The 27094-nt window shown below is 44.6% G+C and overlaps 1 protein-coding gene across 3 annotated transcripts in view; it reads right to left on the bottom strand.

The window, feature by feature from the left end:
• Positions 1-1998: 1998 nt before the first annotated feature.
• INO80 (INO80 complex ATPase subunit) overlaps positions 1999-27094 on the bottom strand; it is a 129806-nt gene continuing 104710 nt past the window's right edge. Inside the window, exons 29-36 of one of the 3 annotated variants that reach the window (XM_029236942.1) lie at positions 22272-22344; positions 11720-11878; positions 10980-11082; positions 10079-10167; positions 7804-7959; positions 7340-7499; positions 6038-6253; positions 1999-3594 (exon numbers count right to left, since the gene is read on the bottom strand). In XM_029236942.1, coding sequence (XP_029092775.1) covers positions 3377-3594; positions 6038-6253; positions 7340-7499; positions 7804-7959; positions 10079-10167; positions 10980-11082; positions 11720-11878; positions 22272-22344 — 1174 coding nt within the window. In that variant the 3' untranslated portion in view covers positions 1999-3376. Of the gene's footprint in view, positions 3595-4203; positions 4898-5834; positions 6254-7339; positions 7500-7803; positions 7960-10078; positions 10168-10979; positions 11083-11719; positions 11879-22271; positions 22345-27094 lie in introns of those variants that run through there. The other 2 variants (XM_029236943.1, XR_003795805.1) reach the window with 2 other exon arrangements.

Genomic DNA, 27094 nt, shown 5'->3' with positions numbered 1-27094 from the left:
TTAACTTAAACTTAGTTTAACGCCACACAAAATCTTTAGCTAGCAGTAAAAGCAGAGCTGCTCTGTTTAATTTGGGTGGCCCATATCCCTTTCTGTTTATCACTAACAACAGACCTTGAGGCACATCTGGGGATCTCTAAAACTCCAGGTCCAGGGAATCTCCAGAGACTCCTGAGTGCTTCAACAAAGCCCTAGGCATGGAAACTGTGATAGTAAGCCCAGTGCAGACTCCACATTTCCAGGGCTGCTCATGGGGCAGCCCACAATCTTAAAATCTGCTTACCTAGGGTCCCAGAGCTGGCTCATGTGGCAAGGGAAACCTGTTCGAAAAGATGGCCTCACTGTGATCCAGTGAGATCTGCACTGGAGGACTGGACCTCCAGGCTCCCTGAGGGATGCTCCTTTTAGCAGGCAGGAGCCCTCGCCAGTCTTCTTCTATGTTAAGGGACTGGCTCTTTGGGTTCACAGGTGAGAGCTGTCCATCTCCCACATGAGAGCCGCAGTCTTCAGAGAGTGGACAGGCTAGCATAAGTCATAACTTGGGGACAGGACTCAAGCTGTTAATGAGTTTGAAGCCTTCGCTTTTAAGATTTAAGCCCCATCTGTGAACCCTCAGGTAAGGGAGGGACAGGTGAGGAGGAACATTAAGGCTGCGAGCACCCCTCAATATGAAATGTTAGCTGTGTTTCTTCAGGGACTGGATTGAAAATGGGTAAAAGCGGGGTATGGCACCATGTCTGGGGACACAGAAGACTGGAGAGCTCTGATCCAAGACTTACAAGCTTTTCAAGAGAGGATACTAGCCTATCTGCATCTGGGTGAAGCTACGCGAGGATCTGAGTTGTCAGGTCCCTAGAGAGATGACCACTGCTGACCTTGACAAAGTTCTAGAGTCTTGTCACTGGGTAATGAGAACTGGAAAGGATCCATCCTAGTGGGCTTGTGGACCAGGAGCCACAGTGGTGACGACAATAGGGCATGGATAATTGGGAAACTGACACTGGCTTGCTCTGTGTGAGGCCTTGGTCAAGTTTACCAGCAAGAAAAACAAGAGCCAGCATATATGACAGTGCTACTTAAGATCAACAAAATGAAGACAAAGCTCATCACCCTTGTGAGGGGGTGAGCAGCAGCTTCTCAGGAGCCAGCCCACCCCAATCAAGGGTGTGCAGGGTTAGCCAAGGCTTGGGAGGCCACACAGCCAGCACATTCGGAACAGCACGAGCCCTGCTCAAAGGTGACGCAAGAGCATATATGAGTGTTTTATTTAACTCAATCAGAGAAACACTGCCAGTGCAGGCTGGGAACTCATTCTTTTCCAGCTGATCAGAGAGCTAAGTTTTCAAAGCCTGGATGTCTTTGGAATCCCTAGTAACATATTTCACTGTTTTCCTTCATGATTCTTACAAGTACAGCTAACTTTGATAACACTGAGTTCGTTTCACAGTTCCTTAGTATTTCTGCTGGCTTAACTGACTGACAGTGGGTACTGGAACTGCAAATGGGGTAGGTTTCTGGGGTTTATATGCACACATTTGTACACACATCACAGTTTTAGAAACTGGGACAATAAAGTTTCTATTAGTTGGGGATTTTATATATTGTACACTGCCAGGATAATCTCTCACTTGTGGGTTTTGGGGAAAGAATCCGTCAGTGTTAAGATTACCACTATGTAACTGCCTAATGGTGGACCAGGTCAAGCTGCCTACGCCTAAGTCCTGGAGGCGAGGTCTGGAGTCTTAAGGAGCCCACACCCTGAGGGCCGTGGCCCTGGCCTGACAGGCACTTGGTCAAACCTCCTCTCTGATGGCTGGAGGCGAATTCCTATGCCCAATTAACGCCCACAGGGCACTCCTCGTCACACTGACCACGTGTCCTGACCACAAGAACGATGACGATGTTGAGGCTCCGCTTCCCCTTCATCCTGCCACACTCCCCCAAGAGCCCTACAATGCCCCCAAGGAGAGGCGGCTGCAAAGACCACAGACACCTCAATTTACATAAAATTATCTCACTCCATTTTATTTAAGATTTTTTTTCTCCAGTTAGTAAAAGAAAGATGTGTCTCTCTTTATACATATGTACAAGTTCAGTTATAAAAATAGACAGCACATTCAAAGAGAAAAAAGGCTTGGCATTTTTCTGATTCCCTCTAAATAGCATCTGTACACAGGAGTCTGGGTTTGGGCAGGGGAATCTTATGATTTAAATTAAATGATTCCCCTACCACTCCTACTCCCAAAAAAAAGTTTTAAAAATCAATCTATCTAAACTCAATTCCGCGATTTTCAGGTGTGCAAATTAGAGGCTGGCCCGCCCAGAAGCACCTGCTCCACCAGGGACATCAGGCTGGGGGCAAACAGAAACACCACCCATGCCAACACCACCCCTTTGCCTCTCCTGGAGGTAAGCAAGCTCAGGCTGGTGGGGCCGGGCTGGGAGGGTGGGTGCTGAGCCTGCCCTCTCTCCATCCTCTCCAGCTCACTCCGCCATCCCTTCCTTTCTCAGTGCAATACAGACAGTGCATACAGCCAAGCAGGGGGCTGAAGGGCAAGGGTGGGGAGACTGTGCATTCAGGAAGGGCAAGGGGAGCCTGCAAGAGGGGCAGTGAGGATGTCCTGCTGATTGAGGTGGCTCCTGGTCTGTTTACTGGCTTCTGGGAGTCCCGGAGTGGGAGCTGCTGCTACTGTTGCTGGTGGGACCTGAAGGTTCTCTGATGCGAACCATGCAGGACAGGGGAGGAAATGCTGGGAAAACAACTGCCTCCAGGCATGCTTCCTCTAGCCTTCTGTCATCCTCACAGACCACTACCTTCTTCTGCACTCGCTGCTCTCCTCAACCGGGACACTCTGGCAAATGGGGTTTGGAGACTTGGGGAGTTGCCCACGACTGAGGACGTCACATAAATGATTTCCTCCCTTCCTAGCCCCACAGGAAATCACAGCCCTAAGAGAAGTCTCCACTGTGGAAGGCTCTTCACAGCACTTGCTGAGCCTTTGCAAGGGACATGGCCAGAGCCGAAGAGTGGAATGGGGATGGAGACTGTGTGCCTGAGCATCTAAACAGGGTCTCTGTCAGGCCCTTCCCCAGTATGAGGTTTAAGACTTGCCTATGAATTCCTTTGAGATGCTGTGGGCCTGATCCCTGTCCTTGGGCCTTCTTCCTACAGGCAACCCCAGAGCATTCCTCTTGAGACACAGGTGATCAAAGTGCTCACGCCAACCACCTGCCTGTCTTTCCCTTGCTGCAGCTGGTCATCGCTGCCCTCTGGCTTGGGATGAAAGATGTTGCACTGGGCAAGCCATCCAAAGACCATCTGCAGGCCAGGACTCTAGCCCCTGGTTTGGTTGAAGGAAGCTGGAGGGCCAGGTGGTTACCGTCCTCCAGAGGGGTTGGTGCCTTTGCCCTGTTTCCGGACCAGGGAGTCTGGGGCTAGGCTGCTGGTCAAGTGGAGGCTCTTGGGAGTCCCAGGAACACTATTTCCTTTGCTCAAAGGGGAGCTCAAGGGAGAAGAGGCGCTTGAAGGTCCAAAGTCAGCAAGGCCAGCAGGCCGAACAAGGGACGTCTGCAGAGGACTGCTGGCGGAGATTCCTGTGGAGAGGGAAAGAGAGGCAAGACGAGCGTAAGCACCAGTCCTGTCTGAGTGCCTCAGTGCCTGACCTTGGTTGCTGGAGTCTGGTCTGGAGATGAGGTCGTGGGGAAGCCCCCTCCTGCCACTCTTCTTAGCATATTTGCTTGCTCTTCCTGTCAACTGTTTTTTCAGTAAGAGAAAAATGATACCTACCCAGCTCTCTCCACATTACCGCATCAACAGGGAGTAAAGATGTCACCTTGGCACTGAAGGGCAGAGCACACATTATATAACATGGGAAAGCCAAGGCTGCAGGATGAGCCGTAACTTACAGGCACTAATGTATTTTCTTACACATTCGTTCTTCCTTTTCAGGATACCACTTGTGATTAGTTGCTTCCCTCTTTATTTTTTTAAAAAAATATTTATGTATTTATTTTTAAATTTTTGGCTGCATTGGGTCTTCGTTGCTATGTGCCAGCTTTCTCTAGTTGCGGTGAGCGGGGGCTACTCTTCCTTGCGGTGCGCGGGCTTCTCACTGCGGTGGCTTCTCTTGTTGCGGAGCACAGGCTCTAGCCGCGAGGGCTTCAGTAGTTGTGGCACGTGGGCTAGGAAGTTGTGGCTCGCAGGCTCTAGAGCACAGGCTCAGTAGCTGCGGCTCACGGGCTTAGTTGCCCCGTGGCATGTGGGATCTTCCTGGACCAGGGCTCGAACCCATGTTCCCTGCATTGGCAGGCGAATTCTTAACCACTGCACCAAGGAAGTCCCAGCTGCTTCCTTCTTAATTTCAGAAGATGCCCTCTACTCCCCAGTCTGGCCAGAGGACACAAGGCTGCCCACTCTATCCTGTGTCTACATTCATGCATTCTCCTTGTGTTGGAGGCAGCTACCCCTGCTCTCGAAGCCCTGCCACTTTAAGGACCTGGTTCAAATCTCCCATCTCCAGCGATGGCTTCCTGGGCAACAACTCTTTTGAACATTCCTAAGAGTGAATTCTCAGCAGGCAGACTCATGTCTCCTCTCATCCACAGTGGAGCTGTGGGTAATGTCCAGATCAGTCCTTTCCCTTGTTTTCCGTTCCCAGTCACCAAGCACTGTCAATTTTTCTTGTGACACTCTACCCCCTGTTGCCTCCGGGAGAAAGCATGATGAGTGTCATGCTTTGCCCCATCCGTGGGTGAAATCCTGCCATGGCAGCCTTGACCACTGCCATGATTGTTATTTTCCAAGGGTGTGATGAGCTGGCAAGAGGTTAAGAAACACTGGGGTAGGCTATCATACTTCATATTTGTTGAATGAACAGGTAAATGAAGGCCGCTATCCCTGGAGGAGGAGAAAGGGGAGGTAGCCTAACACTTACTGAGAACTTTCTATCCAAAAATTCCCCTTACTTGCTGCAGCAGCCCTAAATCCTAAGCCCGCGTTTCCAATGGGGAGAGAGGTCTGTGCATGGTGAGGGTGCCCTTCTCACCGCTCTCAGATGCCCTACATTCCACTGCTACCCTTATCCTCCACAGCTCATGGTCACAATAGCTAGCTACTTCCCTTCTCAAACTTCCCAGAGCCCCTGGTCACACACCGGGTAAGCTCTCGCTCAGCAGGTCCTTCCAACCCTGACTCCCGCAGCTCCTCTTCAGCACAGCCTGACTGACCTGCTCAGTGACCCCCAATGTGCCTTGGTCACTGTTAACTCTCTGTCGCCAGTTTAAATCCTTCACCATCCTTCTCTTTCCTTCTGAATTAGCCTGGCAACTTTGTCATCAAATCCACGGTTCCTCCTTCTTCTGATCTACAACCAGAATTAAGGCCTTCCCTCTTCCTTCATTCAGGACGCGCATACTGCCTTGTACTGCTGCTAAACAAATTCTATGCCCAGCTTCCCCTTCTCATTTTCATTATACACTCAGGTGCGGGGTCCATGTGTTATACTCCTATGCACACAGCAGGTATTTTTTTTTGTTTTTGTTTTGGTTTTGGTTTTTTTTTGGCGCCACGTGGCTTGTGGGATCTTAGTTCCCCGACTAGGGATTGAACCTGGGCCCTCGGCAGTGAGAGCACAGAGTCCTAACCACTGGACCACCAGGGAATTCCCTACAGCAGGTGTTTAACCCTAAGGTAATGGAGCACAAGGCTGGGTAAAAGTTAACTTGACTACTGAAATGTAATTATTAAAATGTGGGTCCAGGGGAAAAAAATCAGTTCTCAAAGCAGGAGAAATTCTGTTTAAAATTCAGCTTTCTCTGTTTTCACAGTTACTTACGCTTTGAAGGCAGTACTGTGCCAAGTCACAAGGGCAAGGAGAGAGTCAGGACCACTCAATGCTGAGGCAGAATCCAACATGGGCTTGGGAAGGAGCTTTGGGCCTGGAGGTGTCCTACTTGCTCTACCTGGCGGAATGCTCAGTAGACCCTTCAGACTGTCCCCGACCAGAATGGAGCCCGTAGTCCCCTGGGGCTTCCGCACCTTTAGACACGTTGTACCCGTATGCAGCATAGGCAGCTGCAGAGGCCGCGGCAGCCCCTGCTTTCGCTCCTGCCATTGCAGCAGCACTGCCTGCGGTGGACTTCCGGCTCCGGCCCTTCCCTGCTCCTTTGGCTGTGCTTCCTGAACCTTTGGGGCGGCCTCGGCTTCGGGCTGAATGACCACGTCCTGCAGCCGGCATTTCCTGAATGGAAATTCCTATGGGAACAAATGGGCCAAGAGGGAAAAAAGTTTATTTCTTCATTTGTTAACAGACTCTTCTCCTGGACAGGGAAGATGGCTTTCAGGGTGTTTGTTTCAGGACTCCCAGGGAGGTCTACGCCTCAATTTAATGGCTGGGACACAGCATCACACAGCGTTAGTAAGAACTGTAAATAGCTACAACAGCCTGACACCTCAAGCTGCTTTTCATTCTCTAAGAGTGGTGCCATTACTCCTGAATTTCTTCTTTCAACTAGATCATTACTAAATGAACTCCAGAGACGTGCACCTGTGATTCACCTGCTCACTCCAATGTTTTCCTGCCTCGGAGAATCAACTTTTACTCCCAAGGTTTTTTTTTTTTTTTTTAAATTAATTAATTAATTTATGTTTTGTTTTTGGCTGTGTTGGGTCTTCGTTGCTGCGTGCAGGCTTTCTCTAGTTGCAGCGAGCGGGGACTACTCTTCGTTGCGGTGCGTGGGCTACTCAGTACGGTGGCTTCTCTCGTTGCGGAGCACAGGCTCTAGGCCACGCAGGCTTCAGTAGTTGCTGCACACTGGCTCAGTAGTTGTGGCTCGCGGGCTCCAGAACGCAGGCTCAGTAGTTGGTGGCGCATGGGCTTAGTTGCTCCGCGGCATACAGGATCTTCCCCGGACCAGGGCTTGAACCCGTGTCCCTGCACTGGCAGGCGGATTCTTAACTACTGCACCACCAGGGAAGTCCCTACTTCTAGGTTTTAAACTTAGAAGTCCTCAAGAAATAGCAGCAACACTGGGCCCCACAGAACAAAGTGAGGAAAGGCCTGGAAAAGCTAACTATAATTAAAAACTGGCAAAAATAAGGGTGAAATATGAAAGACAGGAATGGCTAGAAAACAAAGAAGTTTGAAATCTTTATGAAGTTCTTATTTTACATTCCCTAAACCTTCTCATTCTCCCTTTCACTTGAATCGACTAATGAAAGAATGAGGCTACCAATTCTTTTTGCTCTACTCCACTCTTCTTTAATGAAAGTAGAAAACGGCATTATCCAAGAAGGAATCAGGACCTCACCCAAGCTGTATGGGACAGCAGCATCACTTACCGTTCACAGTGTCTGACACGGAGCCCGTTATGGAAGCAGGAGAGTTGGTGGCTCGAGACTGAGGGGCTGAGGAGGCTGGGTCATCCACAATGACCAGCATGTCACTGCTGCTCTCGTCGGGGGGAATAGAGCCGGTGTGCAGCTCACTGCTGATGGAGATCTAGAGGCAAAAGGGTCATGATCACCCCCCCTCCTAGCACCCGCAGCCCATGGCCCTCGTGCCTACATCAGGATGTGCTTCTCAGGTCTCACCACCATTTGCCTCTCCTGCCTGGCTTCACTCCTGAGAGTTAGACCCCCTGCTTTGGCTCCAAAGAAGGCAGCCTGTCCTCACTTGCTTTTCTTCCCATGGATTCCACATGTAACCCCTTCTACAAGGCAGGAGAACTCCTGGAAAAGCAAAGGCTACCAGGTCAGGACACAGTCCCCACTGCTGTGATGAAGGCATCTAAAAGGAGCCTCACCTCACTGAAAGGGCTGGGCATGGCTGAGTCCACACTAATGAAGGAGTCATCCCCGTCTGCAGAGAGGTTGGAGTTATCAGCCGAAGGAACAAATGGGATCACTAGGTTCACACCCTCCTTTCTCCTTTTCCCATCCAATTCATCTTCCTTTTTCTTCTGGGAACACACAAATCAAGAAATATGGAAAAAGGATGAGGATAGGCACCAAGAGAAAAGTGGGGTTGGAGAAGAAAGTGATGACAGAAATTTGACTCTTTGTAAAGTTCTAAGTTTCATTTTATTCAATTAGCATATTATTAAAGGAAGAAAAAATCCTAAGGAAGGAGGAAAGGGATGGCTTAGTAAGAGTTTATGCATATTCTGGCACAATAATACAGAGTTGAAAGGCCAGTCACACTGAACTGGAGCTGTGCCAAACCTAATCCTCACAGGGCGGGGTACATGGTCAGCTTCCAGCATGGCCAAGCTGCAGCACTTCTCAGGGGCTGAACTGATGCAGCCCCACAAGAGGGAGGGCCCGTGCTCTTAGTATATTTTCCGCACATCTGTTTTCACTCTGCCTTCTTTTTAAATATGTATAAGGGGAATGAAGGTTCTTATTACACATAAGGAATACTGAGGTGGCTTTTCATTATTTCCTCAATTTACGCTTAAGGATTGAGCGACTAAGCTACACTAAACAGTTCTAGAGCCAAGTTCAGGAGGGCTTTGTCACAGATGAGAGATGTGGAAGAACAGAAAGTGCTTAGAAAATTCTGGGGATCACACCCATCCACTGCACCTAACGGCATTTGTATCTAGACCTATATTAGGGTTAATACGGTATGTCTTTGTGTAGTTTATATTATCACTGGGTATTTATCTGAAACTTCTTATTCAGAGTAGGGATGGCACCTGATGCAAACTCAGTAAACCCTACAATGTCCTGTTGAAGAAAATCACTCTTTCTTCTTTGATATTGTTTCTGAATAGTAGTAAGCAATGGGTTAGAGATTTGAAAGTGGAGTCATAAAAGAGAACCTGAGAACATGGGTAGAAATAGCAGCCCAGACTAGGAAGAACGTGAGCCTTCATTCCTAAGATTTTTTTTCAACTCTGTAAATATAGTGAGTACCAAGGGCATCCTTCAGGCTAGAAATAGTTCTGCTTAGCAGAAGGTACAATCGAGGGTGTGGATTGAGCTGGTGTGTCTATCAGAAGATGAACATATAATATAGACAGGCTCCCAGGCTGCTGACCATCAGGGCCATACAGCCAAAGGGACACGAGGCCCTATACAAGCTTGCATAAGAGGAAGAAGTAGACCTCCACTTAAAGCACAACCAGCTTTAACATGTGACTAGACAACATGCTTCAGACAAACCAAACAGTCCAGGGAAATGATACATGGACAAATGTCTGACTTGAGGGCCCAGAGCTATGGCAATGTCTGAATTTCAGCACAACCCAAAGGTAAACCAAACCCACCAGAAGAAATTAGGAGCCACTTTCTGGAAGGTAATAAAATGGTTTCAAACCAACAGCCTTATTTATTTTTAAATTAATCAACTAATTATTTATTTGTTCAAACCAACAGTCTTTAGGCATGGTAAGTTTGGGAACCTAGTCAGAACTAATGGGCTGACTCCTGAAACAAGAGTAAGTCCTGGAGACCTCATTTCTGATTTATATATCAGTAAAGATCAGGGGTAAGGATTACTGATATACTTTGGTAGAGACAGCAAGACAGGGAGAAATGTAGGGGAACTACATCCCACTTTGCAGCCAGCCTGGTGGGCTCAAGTAGGAAATGTCAGAAGGGAGACAAAAACAACTCAAATCCTTGGCATGAATTGGAGAAAAAGATGAACAGACTGGCCAGCGATTTATTTTTCCAGTAGTAGATGACAATGAATGGTACACTAGCAGAACTATGGCAGAAAGACTGGATCTAATGACCTCTTAGGTCCTTTCTAAGATTCTACGGAATCTAATAATGTAACATTCATCTTACATTTATTAGACTTATGCTTTTTAACAGTCCCAACAAATGGTTTCCATAATTACATGTAACCACAGACACATGTAATTATGTCTGTGTGGGGAGTACAGTTCTACCAAGGCTGCATTTCTCCTGCTTGATTCTCTATCAGGACAGAACTGCTGTATAGCACACGTAGATGGAGCTGGACACCAACCAGTAACCAAGACGACAAGCCTGTACCCTGAAGCCTCTTCTGTAAGGACCACTCTGCACCCCCATCAGTCCCTGTCCACCACCCCAAACTTGACATACCTTCTCTGCGTATTTTTCCCGCTTGCGCTTGCGCTCTTTAACTCGGTTGGTTTCCTCCTGCTGCCGTTTCTCTTCTTGTCGGAGTCTCACTGTCAAGAAAATTTTAAAAAGATCTGGTGAAATATCTGTGGCAATCCTAATCCTCATTCTCTGAAATTAAGGTGGCCATATTCTTTTATATTTATGATTGAAGGTATGACTTCTATCCATCTAAGGCAGATAACTGGTGGTTTTCTAACTTGGAGAATGAACAGAGTTCCTTGGATTCTTAACAGTTTTGGGGTTCAGATCACGATTCAGTGACACTGTCATGGGCCTTTCCTTGCCTTTTATTCTTTTTCCTTTTCTTTTCAGTCTTTTAATATCTCTGCATTGCACAGAGTCCTGAAAGGTTTTTAGAAGGTGGTGGCAAATGTGAGCCCCGTAAGAAAGGTGCTTCATCACATTTTCTGATGTGATGCTGTCGAAGTCCTCAGAGGTTTACAAGGTAAGTCTGAAACTGAAACCCATTGTTCTCAAAAGCCAGAAGTACTGGGAGAAGCGTTTGTATGTTACATACAGCAGTGTGCTTTTCCAACTTTTCCATAAAAACATTTCTCTGGATAGAACAGAGTAAATACATTACTGCTGAGGTGTCAAGGGATATAGCCTTCCTGGTACCCATTTATTTGAAGTCATATTACTCTAACAATACACACAAATTTTTCCTTCTACTCCATAATACATCCTTCTTTGGGTTTTAATATAAAATATTAACCAAAAAAATGTTTCTCCCCAGACAGTCTTTGGCTTTGCCTCCCCTTGGCACAGTCAAGGGCGCCTTCCATTTCCAGAAGAGTGGGGCTAAAGAAACATCTCTGTAAGGAGGAGAGAGCGTTAATAAGAGGTCTAGAGTACATACATTTCTTCTCCAATTCTTCATCGTCTAGAAGAAGGCTAACCACCTCTTTGGGTTTCAAGGTATCCGGTTTGAAGTTTCCACCAGAAATCACCATCCGCTGAATCTGAATATCAAAGCAGATCAAAAACCACCACCATCAGGCATCCATTCCCTTACGACAAATATTCAGAAAGAAAGAAACATCTTTCTTCATCTGTTCTCTGGTGAGGCCCCTGGATTTCCTACTTCTTTTTCATTCGTGTGACTGGCTCATCCAGGTCATTTGTCCAACAGAAAGGAGAACTTCTTTTGCTTGCAACTGTTAATTGATAGCTATAAGGTCCAATAATACTGAATCAAGAAGGAAAAGAACCCCAAATAATCATTTCTTTAGAAACCAGCAAATTTGTCACACAACTCAGAGGCCGGTCACACTGAGAGTACTAGGGTGAGAGCAAACGCCATTCCTTCTTCCCCTGAATGTGAAACCATGTCAAATAGGAAAAGGCCACGACCTGGGGTCCTCTTCACATGAACAACAGCTGAATGTAGGTTGTAGACACCATTCTGGTAGAAAAGGAGTAAGGAATGGCCAGGGCAGTAGACTGCTTTTGTATGGGACCTCATTTTATTTTCTATTCACAAGAAATTTTAGTGCTTTCATGACCAACGAAAGCCAAGACAGTCTTAAGTCTTAGTCCAGTCAATGTGGCTGGACTATTTTCTCTACCAGCACAATACTTCCTTTGCCTTCTGCTTACCTCACTCTTCTCCTTGGCTCGCTGCAGAATGCGTTCTTCAATGGTGCCCTTACAGATTAGTCGGTACACGGTAACCTGCTTTGTCTGCCCCAAGCGGTGGGCCCTGTCCATGGCCTGCTGGTCCACAGTGGGGTTCCAATCGCTATCATAAAAAATCACCTGCATAGGCAGGATGAGAATACAGCAAAAATGAGGCACTCTCAGGGCAATACTAGGAATTCTGACAGCAACCCAGCCACTCATCTATTTCAATAGTCTGATGCCAGATTTTTTCTACGATATAAAGATGAACAGGTATCTATCTACTCATAAAACCAAGCCATTCCCTCATCTGCCCTGGGCAAAAGAGACATACTCTGAGCGTTCTTCAGGGTTTTCATTTAAAAAGAGGGAGTGGCAACAATATTAATAGTTAACACTCAGGGCTTACTATTTGCCAGTCATTGTACTACGTGCTTTATGTGTATTAACTCACTTAAATCCCACTACCACTATAATTTAGGTACTATTTAAAACCCCCTTTTTATAGATGAGGAAACTGAGACACAGAGGAATAAGAGATTTTATCCAAGATCACACTGCCTAAATAAGCAGTGGGCCTGGGATGTGAGGGATGTGAAAGCCTTCTCTTTAACCCTAGGCCTACCTTGTAAGAGGCAGATATGGCTTTCCTGGCATTCTCAGGTTCCCAGTAACAGGGTCATTTCCTGTCTCTTGAATTCCAGGCAAGAAATGTTTAAAGGGTTCTCTGGAAGTTACTTCTAGTTTGCTAAACAGCAAACACAAACAACAACAAAATGTACTCCCCCCTCCCCTGCCCCACCAGTGATGCTAAAACCAACAGACTCCTGGGTCCTCAGCCCTGAGGCTACTATCAATACAGTAGACCTCCTAAAAGAAAGCCAGTTCAAAATGACCCCTATCTCTCATGCGTCCTCCTCTACATTCAACCAAGTCACCAAATCCAGCCAGTGCTTCTTCAGAAACAAACCTATCCTTTCTACAGTCCACTGTCCTCCTTGACCAGGCCCTCACCACCTACATCTGGCTCACTAATGTTTCTAGACCAGCAGGCTTCTGAGATCTGTCTCTTTCTTCTTCAGTCTACTTTGGGTACCACTGGAGACCACTCCATCTCTCTGTCGATTATGCTGTTACACACCAAGTCCAAGCTCCCCTCAATAATCAGGTCCTGCTATACTAAGACAACTTCATTTTTATTCTTTCCTAACATAAAAGCACCCCTTCCCTTTTGTCAGATAGATCTCTTTGGTATCCCTCACTTATATTACGTTTGTTTGTACTACTTCTTGCTTAAGCTGATTTTCTGACTAACAATCAATCCTTCAACTCTTCTCTGTTGATTAAGGTTCAGTTTAAGCTTCACCACTTTCAGGAAGACCTCCCTGATTTCTCTTGCCTGTAACAACGTCTCCTTTTCCTATTCCTCATGAATTCCTATTAGAAGTAACACTGGCTGAAACCTTTTGAGCACTTAAAACAGATGTGCATACATATCTCACTAAATTTTCAAAAAAACCTTATATATTTCCTTCATCTTACAAATTAGGAAGAGACTGGCCTGAGTTCACAATCCTAATAGTCTCCTTCCGCAACGTGCACTATTAGCAAAATGTTGCATCACCTATCCTGGTCCAAGTTCCCACTTAACTGCTACCTTCTAAAGGTGAGCAATTGCTTCGTGTGTATTACATATTTAAAAAATCTTCCTGTCTAGTCTTATTTGAGGACAGACACCATCCACCAGTACAAAGTAGAATTTTACAAATATTAGTCAATTGATACTAGAATCTCTAAGGTGTGATCAAAACTAGATAGAGCCTTAAAATGTAGGCTGGGGCTTCTCTGGTGGCGCAGTGGTTGAGAGTCTGCCTGCCGATGCAGGGTACACGGGTTTGTGCCCCGGTCTGGGAAGATCCCACATGCTGCGAAGCGGCTGGGCCTGTGAGCCATGGCCACTGAGCCTGCGCGTCCGGAGCCTGTGCTCCGCAACGGGAGAGGCCACAACAGTGAGAGGCCCACGTACCGCAAAAAAAAAAAAAAAAATGTAGGCTGAAGAGTGATTGATTTCTCTTGACACTGTTCCTCTAGATGCTTTTTCCCTTGCTTAACACCATTCCTAAGTAATTTATTTTCTCATTTAAAAATGGAAGCAATTCTTCTGCCATTTTCTTCAGAATTCACTTGAGGTAAAGATGGATAAAAGGCATCAGCATTTTCAATGCTCTTGCCTCTACTAATAAGGACCCCCACTGGCTCTTTCTTCTGGCGCTCCTTTTGTCTTGCTTTCATATGAGGTATAATCCCTCAGTTTTTAGTGTAGGTTAGAATCCTTGAGGAAAAAATTACAAACTGCCTGCCAAAGAAAGAAAATCATTATGAAAGCTTATTGTTAATCCACAGTGTCCACAGATCTAGGATTTGGAAGTACACAATGTTTGTCACTTGTAGAGGAGTTTAGCCACAGGGTATTCTGAGCTTCAACAGGATATGAAAAATTTTAGAAAATTCAGTTTAAACTTTCAGGGAGAACAAAGGAAGAGAAGACAGAGTTAATGAAAATGAGACCTCCGGACTTCCCTGGTGGCGCAGTGGATTCCGGGAAGATCCCACATGTCATGGAGCAACTAAGTCCATACGCCACAACTACTGAGCCTGCGCTCTAGAGCCCACAAGCCACAACTACTGAGCCCACATGACACAACTACTGAAGCCCGTGCACCTAGAGCCTGTGCTCCGCAACAAGAGAAGCCCCCTCTTGCCACAACTAGAGAAAGCCTTTGCGCAGCAACGAAGACCCAACGCAGCCAAAAATAAAATTAATCTTTAAAAAAAAAAAAGGAGACCTCCAATTGGACTGGGGGGGAGGGTCATTATTTGCCCAACATACCTAACATGACCTACATATGTGGAAAATGAGAGTTGATGTCACATCCCAAAGATAGTACCTTAGTAGTCCAAGCCTAAGGCAATGGTTCAGCATGAATTCATAATGGGGAATCCTATATTATGAATCATTTCATACGTGTTTCCTCCATATTTACATTTTCTTCCCTGGAAGTCTCAGTGGCAACCAAACCTAATTCAACTTGGGTTCTTTTGAGATCATAAACAATAAGATTAAAGCCTAAGAGATAGGCTTGCAATTTAAAGTCCCCCCTTCCCCCAATTTAGCGGCTATCTATCATTCAAATGGATTAAAAGAGGTGAGGAACTGGGAAGAAAGAGAGAATAAAATAAGATTCTACTTAACCCTATCCAATAAGCTATTGATGTTTAAAAAAAAAAAAAAGAAAGACTCTACTTAGAAAAAGACCCAGGGAAAAAGATTATGAAATATGTGTAAGCTAGTGGGTTAAGACAAAAACAGAGAGAACTAAAAACCAAGTTCGATGTATGGTTATTATCTAACTTGACAATAAAATGAACACTGAATCAACCATGACATGAACTCAGGGAGAGGGAGTCAGGGGAGACCATGCCCATGAGAATAGGACAGAGATGACATCTTTGTTTATGGAGCTCAGTGAGACATTCTAGAGAAAATAACAATTAAAGAACTACAACAGCTGACTTAACTAGGAAAGATTAAAGCTAGTCAGTCCACAATGTGTGGCCCAACAATGACTAAGGGGAAATAAATTACTTGTCAGCACCTTTATGAAGTTGTAAACACCAAGCTGGGCGGGCACTGGGAGGGGAAGCAAGGGAAGAAGGTGAGAGCTGAGATGGGGTAGAGGCGCCTGGCTATACAGGTCAATAAGAGGGAGATTCAGGGGATGAGGGAGTGAAATGGAAAACAGGAAAATTTAGAGGAACAACTGGAAAAAGCTGACCAACACTTGGAGGGTGGAACTCACTCTTTTTTTCCCCCAAGAGAACAGGTGGAAGTTCAGTCCCTTGGGAGGGCTGAAAGCTGCCCCATGTTGTCTCACAGGACATAAGACTTCTCACACTGTTACTAAGGGACAAAAGCTCTCCAATCTCTCTCTACACATAAACATTTAAAACAGATCTCACACAAACAAAACCAACAGTGCAGTTTATAACAATTTCTCACTAAACAATGTCAAATGCAAAGAGATCCCTACTCCAAGAAGAATACACAAAGAACAACACAGGCAGTGAGGGGCAGTTGCCATTAATTTCATGCTAAAATCATGTTTTTACTAACAGAGTGAGCCAGACATAATCCCAATGTTTACAAATACACGTTTATAAATGCACTCTCAATCATAAAACATTAAGTTTTTCCTGACATTTTAGGCAGACTAACCTCTTCCTTGTCCATAAATGGTTCTGGGGATCTTCCAAAGCTGAACAAATCTCAGAACAAAGGAAAAATGCCAGGCAAGCAATTAAGTTTATTGTTTCTCTAATAATACACACACAGCAAGTATAACTTAACTCCACACAAAGCTTTATCTAGCAACTCATTTAAATCTTTTATTTACTTATTTTTGGCTACATTGGGTCTTTGTTGCTGTGCGCGGGCTTTCTCTAGTTGCAGTGAGCGGGGGCTACTCTTTGTTGTGGTGCGCAGGCTTCTCATTGCGGTATCTTCTCTTGTTGCGGTGCGCAGGCTTCAGTAATTGTGGCGTGTGGGGCTTCAGTAGTTGTGGCACAGAGGTTCTAGAGCACAAGCTCAGTAGTTGTGGCGCACGGACTTAGTTGCTCTGCGGCATGTGGGATCTTCCCGGACCAGGGCTCGAGCCTGTGTCTCTTGCATTGGCAGCTGGATTCTTAACCACTGCGCCACCAGGGAAGCCCACTCATTTCAATCCTGTGGTCTCATTTCTTCTGAGTATTCCAGGAGGTTCTAATTTATGAGTCCCTCAGCCCTCCCCTCAAAATTACATGTAAATTATTTTGGAACTGGGGACTCAGAATATTCAGAGCCTCTCTCTATGCCCCAGGATATAAAGAGAATTCCTACTTCTACTCCTCTAGCTACGGGGTTAGGGGCCTACTTTGGTTCTTTCTGACTGGCAGGACCAGCTTACCTACATAAGGCAAACTGTGAAAACCAGAAGCATGATGCAGATCTGCCCCACTCAAACCTGCTTATTTTTTGGCCATTCAAATGAATGACTAGGTGAACTATTCCTTAAGAAACCATAGGCCAAACCTGACATAGGCAGGCTGAGAAGAAGGGAAAGATATTTTAATCAAATGAACCAATGCTAGGCCTCCCCAGGTAACCTCATCCAGCTCCATGGCCTTAAATGTTATCTGTGACCTGATGATTCCAACATACATCTTGAGCCTCAAACTTTCTCTTAAATTCCACGCTCTACCACCTGGGTGACAATGCCACTTAATGTCTGGTTAAGAGTCTTGAACTTAACAAACCCCAAACCAAACTCTTGATTTCCCCTCTCAAACCCGTTCCTCCCCACACCTTCCCCTTAACCAGTCGCTGGTATCTCCATCATTCCAGCTGCTCAGGTTGAACACCTTGGAGTTCTCCTTGATCCACATGATCCACATCCAATCTAGTAGTAAACCCCATTGGCTGTACCTTAAAAATACATGCAAATTCCAATTACTTCTCATCACCTCCACTGCTTCAATCCTTGTCCAAGTCACCATCGTCTTGTGTCTAATTCCTAACTGAACTTCCTGCTTCTACTTCCTTCCCTATAGTCTTCTCCACCCCACCCCCCTGAAGCCAGGACACATTTAAGCTCAAGCTAAAGTTCTTCCTCTGTTCAAGTTCTTCCAGTAGGCTCCCACCTCAAAATCCTAACCATGGCCTATTAAGCCCCACACAATCTGCTTCTGCCACTCATTTTATACCACTCTGCCCTCATTCATTCTGTTACACCTACAAAGGGCTTGCTTCATTGCTTGATTATGCCAAGGATGTTCTCACCTCAGGGCTTTGTTCTGTACTTATCTCCTTTCCCTGGAATGCTATTCTTTTCTGCCAGATGCATAACTGGCTTGCTTTTCTCACTTTCTTCAGATCTTGGTTCAAATTTCACCTTATCAGAGAGGCTTTACCAGCCCATATAAAACAGCAACCCCTGACCCTGAATTGGGTTTTGAAAAACAATCAGAAAGGGCTTCCCTGGTGGCACAGTGGTTGAGAGTCCGCCTGCCGATGCAGGGGACAGGGGTTCGTGCCCGGGTCTGGGAAGATCCCACATGCCGCGGAGAGGCTAGGCCCGTGAGCCATGGCCGCTGAGCCTGCGCGCCTGGAGCCTGTGCTCCGCAACGGGAGAGGCCACAGGAGTGAGAGGCCCGCGTACCGCAAAAAAAACAATCAGAAGTTTACCAGGTGGGAGAAGACAAAGTGCCCAGGACAAAGATCTATGATGAGGGAGCTGTTAATGTAATATTATGATACAGTATGGTGGGTTCAGGAAACAAGTCAATTGTTATTACCATAACATAAATTTTTTTGTTTTCTTCTTTGAAAAATGACGTCTTTGTTTCTGGACAATGCATGCTTTTCTTTAACGATTAAAGCACATGTATAATGTATGTTTGAGGCCACAAAACAGGCTGTTGTAGTTAGCACAGAAATCAGGTCAGAGCCAGAATGATTTCCCTGTACCCCAATATGGGAACACTTCTTTCATCCCATCCATCCGTCCGTCCGTCCATCCATCCATCCATCCATCCACTGGACCCCTGGAAGTCACAGGCCACAGGCCCTTCAGAGAGCACCGGACACAGCTTTCACCTGTACCTGCCAAGTGCCAAAGGGCACTCCAGATCCCTAGATAGAGCCTAACAGACCCAACCCTTAGCAAACCTGCTAGTCACTGTGAAGTCAGCCCCCCACCCCATCCCCACCCCACCCCCAGCCTGTGCCCCACGCTCAAACAGTTGGAGGGCTGGCTTCAACTCCGGTGAGCTGGTTTGGGACTGGAAAGGAGGGAGAGAGCAGAGGGAGATGGTGGAAAGTAGGGAGGGTACGCCAGCCTTCCCCTCCTCAGGTTACTGACGTCCCGGATCTCAGAGTCCGTGTCGCCGTCTTTGACCCACTGCCCCCACACTGATGGCTGGACCTGGTGGCAAGACGCCAAGTGGACCCAAATCCGGATCTAGGTGGGAGGTGATGGACTTCATCGTATGGAGAAAGGGGGGTGGGTTGGAATCTGGTGCCTGGTGAGGTGGCGAGTGGCAATGAAGATCTCCGAGTCCCCCCTCAAAATGATGGTTGCGTCGCCAGGAAATCCACTGACCCCGAGAGAGAGCAGTACCTCCCCTAGACATAGGCAGAGGCGGCCCATGCCCTGGCGCCACACTGGGCAGCTTCTTACTCTCCCAGTGCTTTGCAGTCAACTGTTGAAAGCCCCTTCTTTTCACCATTCTTCCATGCTAGGCCCCCAACCTCTCCCCGCCTCTGGAACATAAATTTTGGAAGGAGTAACAGTCTGGCAATTAGGCTGGAAAGGGAGATAAAGGCCACAAAATGAAGGGCCTTGTATGTGTAAAAGAGCTTATACTTTATCTTGTAGATGACAGAGACTCCCTGAAGAGTTTTAAGCCAGGGAGTAGCATGGTTAATAAAGAAGGGTATAAAAACTAACAGAGGAGGTATGGGGCTAGGGACTGAGACTGGAGTCCAAAAGATCAGCTAGCAGAAAGTGATGAATCTTGTACTCACATTAAGAGTAAGACTAATTGGGCCCACTGCTGCCAACTCCTAGGCAGCTGTCAGAGAGTCCCCTTTAACCTGGGAGAGAACTTTCACTTTGCTGAATTGAATCTGTGTCTGGGTCAGTTCCTACGTGCTCCTCCCTCTATTTCAAATATGCACTGGCGGGACTTCCCTGCTGGCGCACTGGTTAAGAATCTGCCTGCCAATGCAGGAGACACGGGTTCGATCCTTGGTCCAGGAAGATTCCACATGCCGCGGAGCAACTAAGCCCATGTGCCACAACTACTGAGCCTGAGCTCTAGAACCCGCGAGCCACAATTAATGAGCCCGCGCACTGCAACTACTGAAGCCTGCACACCTAGAGCCCGTGCTCTGCAACGAGAGAAGCCACCGCAATAAGAAGCCCGCGCACCACAATGAAGAGTAGCCCTTGCTTGCCGCAACTAGGGAAAGCCCACACACATCAACGAAGACCCAACACAGCCAAAAAACAAAACAAAACAAAAAATATGCATTGGCTTCACTCAGCTGGAGCAAAGCTTGGGATGTGAAGGGGGGTGCCGTGGGGCCTTCCAGACTACATAAATGTAATGACTGAGACCACCCACATGCTAAACAGTGTCTCAAGACCCCTAAAGGAACCAAATAACTCGTCCTCCAATCTGTGCCCAACTTCCCCCATTGGTCACCTCTTGGTATGAGGGAAGCACCCTGGTGCGGCAGGACTACCAGTCTTCACTCCTGGGTTCACGTCCTAGCTTGATCACCACCTGCCTGGCGTTCTCACACAGGTACCTGGGCCTCTCTAAGGATAACTGTGCTTGGGATGTTGAGACAAAGGCTTCCCGGGGTCGGGGGTAGAGAGGAGGGGAAGCAGGAGATCCAGAGATAAACTCAGGCCCAGTTCCTGGGGGCTGTGCAGAGACACAGGAGAGGAATATCAACCAAACCTGGTGGGGAACAAAGGTGCCAGAGAAGAAGCTACTGCCCCCTGGGAAGCCCCTAAGAGTTTCCACCCCTCTTCCAGCCATGCCTCCAGGACACAGCAGGGCTGAACCAGTGCAAGGCTCTGGAGTATTTCCTCCCCAATCGGCTCTCTTCCTCCTCTGAGGCTCCCAATCCCCAACTCTGGCCCTTCAATTCACATCATGTGTGAATTTGTTTTCACCCGCCCTGGGAATCCAGAGCCTTCCCTGGACTCCCAACCCCAGCTTTCCCACAGCAGCAGAGCTGAGCACAGAGCCAGGCAGACAAGGCCTAGGGGAAAGGAGGGGTATTTGGGGCCCAGTATAAATAATGAAGTCCTGGACCTGGCTCTCTCATTTGGGGCTACAAGGGTCACAGGATCCCTGAGGGCTATTAATGTGCAGGCACTGGGGTCACATGTTCCTAGGTGACATTTCACAACCATGAGTGAAGGAAGGATTATTATATTCATTTTACTGAGGAGGGAACTATGGTTTAGAGCAGTCAAGCAACTGTTTCACTTTCACATAGTGAACAGCAGAGCTGGGATTCAAACCCAGGTCTCATTTCTCTAATTTGAAGAAACCCCAAAACTATGGAATCTGCCCTCTATCACACACAAACTGACAACCAAAATAATTCATCAAAAAAAAAAAAAAAAAAAAGAGTATGACTAACTGGGACAGTATGCTTGAAAACTAGAGTAGAGAACCAAGGGGCAAAAAGAAAGGTTGCTGATATGACACCAAGTGAGCTACCTCATCAGAGAACCCACAAGAACAACACTGCCACCAATGACTGCCTTCTCTTAAGATGACTGAGGCTGATGATGTGCACATAAGATACAGAATCTACCCAGTTATGCCTCCAGCAGTCCCCAGGCCCTGGAACCGTGTCCCAGCATGGTTAATTGGCTGAAGTGGTTTAGATGCCGAGGAAGGTACAGCTGAATCCTATGGTTGATATTCTACTTCGTGATGTTACAGAATCTGTTTTTCATTCTTGAAGGCAGGCAGTTCTACAGTGTAGCAGTTAACAAGGAGAAAGAATGAACACAGCCTAGAAGTGGAACCTGAGGAACATGGGATCTAGTTCCAGCTCTACTGTTGTGAATTTATTCAAGCTTCTTCACCTTTGTACTTCATTCATTTCTCCATGACCCTCCAGAGTTTGCATCCTCCTGATATTTGTGGGGATTCTGATGCTCTGTATTTCACAGAGAGGTACCACAACAATCACATTAAATGACATTTGCAGAATCATGCCTTCTACAAAACAATTTCCCATTTATGCATTTTTATGTGTCAGGGTTACTGATATTGTTTTTAAATATATTTGTAACCTGGGAATAAATCTGAGATACAAAAGGAATGCTCTTTTCTTCTCCCTTTCAGATGCTGAAGTATTCCTCCAAGAAGATTGGGCATAAAAGGATAGATAATTTGATGGGATGTCTTTTTATTTTATTTTTTAAATCACCAATTTCATTGCTCTCCAACCATGTTTATAAGTTCGGGATACAAAAATATGAGTTTTTCCTATGATGGAATAATGCATAAGAGTAATAAAACAACTTTTTGATTTGTTCACTTATAGCTCCTAAAACAAACACATCTGGTTAGTTGAGCTGACTGGTTTTTTTTTTCCAGTTTGTTTATTCACTGACATATTCCAAGTGTTTAAAACACTATCAGACACATAGGAGGCATTTACTAAATATGTGTTGAATAAACGTGTAAGAAACTTAGAATAAGAGAAGGGAGAGAAAAGCCCAAAAGGAAAGCTAAAATGTTCCAGTTCCAGGCAAAGTGCCACTATTGTCTTTTAACACAACAAGAGACAAAGAAATAGAAAGTCTGTGACATATAATAAAGGATAAGGCCAACCAAACAACATATTTATAGTAGAAAAACCGCATATCCAGTGTATTTTTGTGCTCTTGTTACTTACTGTATCTGCCGCAGTCAGATTGATACCCAGTCCTCCAGCTCGTGTACTTAGCAGGAACACAAAAATGTCATTCCTGCAGAAGAGGGAGGGATATTTTAAGAGGAAAAAATGAAAAAGAAAAATGGCATGTGGCAAAAGAGAGGGATCTCTGGACAAAGAACAGTGTCTAGGCCTAGAAAGAGTTTTGGTGGTTACCCCGACCTGATCCAGGTTTCTCTGACACACTGTACAAAGGTGCTCTGTTGCTAAAATCAAACCATGGTAGTCACCTTCCAATTTGCAGATAAACTTTTGCTGTCCACTAATATTGACTGATAGGGAATATAATTATAAACACTTGGCAAATGTAACAGAAAAATATGCTATGGAAGTAGAAACCTCTCTTTCTGTAACAGTCATATTTTTAGCAAGTCAAACTATTCCCAGTTCATACAGAGGGGACAAATAAGTCAGTATTTCCTGGTGTTTCCCCAAAGAATCATGACTTCCAATAATCTGGGAACTAATGATTTTAACTCCAAAGCACTAAAATTCATATGAAGAAAGTTAGTCCCAGAAAAATGACCCGAGGTCAGGATTAAGACTCAGGTTATGACTTCTAAGTATTACGTTGAAGTTAGGATCAATCCATGAAGACAGGCTGAAATTAAAGTACTTTTTGACAAATGCCAACATAACCCTTAACAGAAACAAGACAGTTTTCTCATTTTCCCTCTACATCCTACATCCTATTAAAGAAACCCAGAATTACAAATAAATCAGTAGTGCCACTGTCATTCATTCAGGCAGCAAATATTCACTGAATATCTTCTAGGAACAAGGGCCATGCCAGATCACAAAGAGCAGTCTTCGACTGTAAGATTTATCTATGTATACACATACAACTAGTGGCTCGGTTTGAGCCCAGTTCCTGCAGATAACATAAATATATTTCAAGACTATCTTGCATTTTCATGTTCCTGCCACCTGAGGTTATTTTCCAGAACACTTCTAAGGGAAAGGGACTGCCTTATACTGGTAAACAAACTTTACAGCCCTCTAAATCAAGCTGCTCACCCCCTTTCTCTATGACTATAATGAGGAATAAAAGTAGAAATTCATTTATATCAGTGTTATTCAAATTGCAGGTCACACCTATCATTGGTCAGGTCACACCTATCATTGAAATCAGTTTGGTGAGTCTGGACCACATAAATTAAAGAAAGAAATAGAACAGGTTAGAAAATATTATAATACAACAAAGGTCATAAGGATAAGTATTGTTTTGTGATTTCAGATATGGTAGATATGTATTAAATCCCAATGTAAGATGAATTTTATTCTGTGGGTTCCAGTTTAAAAAAAAATAAAGAAAAACGAAACACACTGACATCAGGATGCTCTCATCCCTTGATGCTGTTCTTCCTTGGTAAAGTCACTTGGCTGCTGAAGGTCTGTTTCCTGTGCTATAAAATGAGGATGCTCTGAATATAGTTGAAGTGACTAAATGATGACATATCAATGTCAAACATGAATACCAGTGAAGGAACTATTCTGAAGTAAGTATCCTGGTTAATCCCTAAGCTGGGTAGGTCCTAGTAGAAATCTGTCCATTAATTTGCTTTCAATTAAACACAGCTTTCCTAGAGGCAGACATGGATAACAGATCATGTTTGGAGGCTTCTTGTAGGGCATAATTCCAAAAGTATTGTACTCTCACGAAAGTTCTGCTCGTTTATCCTTGAATTTTATCATAAAGTTTAATATTTCAGAATTTTATTTATAAGATGTCATCTTTCACAGTTAAATCATAAAGGGCAAACCAAAAAGTTAAAAGGCATCTGCCAGTTTACAAACACATTTTCCCATAGATATGGGATGATATAAATGGAAGCTTGATACCTCACAGCCCATGGGAGAATATTTAACCACAATAAGGTTTCAAATAAAAATTGATGTAGCCTTCCAGGGCCATACTAATCTCTATAGAACAATCCTTCCCACTCTGGCCTTAGGAAGATTGCTCAGTCCCATACATCTCTCTTTCCTGCTCTGTGGACACAGAGGCAGGGGTCAGAGGCTTCTCTCCGATATCTGTGTAAGAGCTGATGGAGTCACCCGATGCCTAGGACTTTTTGTTGGTGTGGGGATGGGGGAACAGGGATGGCACAGGGAGGGAGACAGAAGGCAGCTGGGATCTATAGTAAAAGAGTAGAGGCAAAAAGATGGGTCATTTCCATAGTCTGGACAGTCAGAGAGGTAAGTCCCCAGATGTGGTAATCATTCACAAACAAGGACTATATACAGAAAAAAACACTAGAGAAAGGAATATAGATAAAAATAAATTAGTAGCAAAACTTAGAAACATTAACGGTGGAAAATGTTTTTTGGGGGATATTAACTATTTATTGAGAAGATGCTTTTAATGATGAGGTAGATGGTAAGTAGCAACGTTTGGCTGCATTCAGTGTAATTTCATCATACTGTAATGGAAAAATAAGGATTATGGGAACCCTGGGTGATTAAAAATCAAGGAAATTAGTGTCCATCCTGGATCACACTGTTGGATCATATGTAAACAAAAACACATCTAAACTGAACTGTTGAGAAGTTCCTTTCTACTTAATAAATCTAGTATTGATAATGTGAATTAATGTTTTGGGAGCTGACTAAAAGGAAGAAAACAGAATCCCAGAAGGCAACATGATGGTCTGGGTGCCCTCTAGGGGGCTATAAAGGAATCTCAACTCAGGGTCTCTACTGGAAGGGGCCACAGAGACCAGGTTTCAGGGGTCTGTGAAGGAGCCTATGAAATCATGTAGCAAAGATATGCCTAAGTCTCACTCTTACTCTTCTTTAGTTAATGGCCCCTGAGGCTACTATGCAACAAAATACTCAAATAGTGCTAGGTACCTAGCTGACTGCAGTGAAGACTTGCTGAATGACTGAAAAAGAGCCAGAATTAAAGATACTGGAGCTTTATACTCTCACCAAGAAGGAAAAATCCACACTACACTCATTTTTTCTCATGTTTTCCAAATGGTCACCCGAGTAATCAGATAATCAGGGGGATCCATTTGGCAAACGTCATGGGGTAGGAGGAAGGGAAGCAAAGGCCAAGGCAACCCAGAGCAAAGACCTTGTGAATGGCTTCTAGGATCACGCACTGGTCACGTGTTCTGAATGTTGCCCAGTCAGGACATCCTGGCCAAACAGTCTTTAGTCTCAGTCAGACTCTTTCCTGGAAGGATCCCTCATAAATAAATCTTGTATAAAGGGAATGTAAATGGCTTTTTATAGGAGTTCTTGTTTACTCTGGCTGACCTTTGAGCCACAGGGCTTTCCAGTTGAAACTACAATTTTTTCTTTTGATGTCTTTTCATTAATAATAATGAAAATATTTGGCAAGTCATGCTTTTTTGTTTTCAAAAACACCTGTCTTTTTCTCTATATTGGGCTACTGTTGCCATTGAAATTTGTAAATTTAGATACCATTTGGAGGAACCTGCCTGACAAGCTCCTAATCAGCATAGGCACAGTTCAGATTCTATACGTGAGAGGTAGGAGATTATTTCCTAGCCACAATCCTAACTCTACCATCTAGCTCATATGTAGGAAGGGAAGAAGACTTTAGTCTGTTTTTTCATTTTACCTAATATTAGATGCAGATGCAGGTGTTAAAACGATTGTTACTCAGTAGCTAAATAAAACTCATTGCTCCCTAAGTAATTCTTAGAAGTTGTAGAATTTGGATGCTCAAGTAAGGTTTTCCAGGAAAGCAAAAAAACAAGATATTTACTAAGCAGATCTAGTATAATTTAATGGTGAAAATACCCTTCTTTTAAAGCTAAGCTTTTCAAGACTAATGTGTGCTACTGTGATTGCCCAAGTAATCACAAGTTAAATAAGAGATTTTAGAAGTAGTAAATTAGATACATCTACTGATTTTTTCCACTAAAAGGTCACTGTAAAATGTGGTGAGCCCTGGATCTCACAGTCCAGTTTTCTGGGAATTGCTTCAGCTAGAAGAAAAATTGTAGCTCTACAACTCAGAAGCCAAAACTGTTAGAAGTCAACATAATACAGCTCTGATTGGACTCTAAACCAGTAGAATTTTCTACAAAGCCATATGACAATATGCACAGTCTTAAACATTCATATTCCTTTACTCAATAATCTCTCTTGTTTGGATCTATATTAAGAAAATAATCTAAAATGATGACAAAGCTTTGTAACAAAGATACTCAAGATTTTAACAACAGAAAGGTGGTATATCCAATGTAATGGAATATTGATCATTAAAAATAATGATTACAATGACTTTTTTAAAGATATGTGAAGACCTTTATGATATACTGTTAAGTGGAAGAAATGAGGATACAGTCATCTCTACTATATGGTATCAACATATAAATCTAACTACATACACACATCAAAGACAAGAGGAATAAACCAAAATGTTAACAGTGATGGGATTGTGGGTGATTTTTACTTTCTTCATCAAATATTTCTCAAATTTTCCTCAACAGGCATTTTATATAATATACAATGACCCCAACTGTTACTGGAAAAAAAAATTAGCTTTGCTATAAATGAGATTCTCAAATGTACAATATCGAACATATTAGTGGAAAAAAACACAAACAGTAATAGGCAAAAGATCTATTACTTAATGGCTTTTCTTCTAACACACAACTCATGCTGCCTCATACCAATGTGCCCAAATCACTGAAGTGCTGGCATTCCTGGAGAAAACACAGGCACCCTGGGGGAAACATACAGTCTATAGATCTTGTATGTAAGATTCTTGTCATTTGGAGCTCTGAAAGTTGGACTAGATAAGG

The sequence above is a fragment of the Monodon monoceros genome, unplaced genomic scaffold, assembly GCF_005190385.1.
Source record: "Monodon monoceros isolate NGI ecotype Baffin Bay Population unplaced genomic scaffold, NGI_Narwhal_1 Super_Scaffold_21, whole genome shotgun sequence".
NCBI classification, from domain to species: domain Eukaryota; kingdom Metazoa; phylum Chordata; class Mammalia; order Artiodactyla; family Monodontidae; genus Monodon; species Monodon monoceros.
This window is presented reverse-complemented; position numbering and strand designations above follow the sequence as displayed.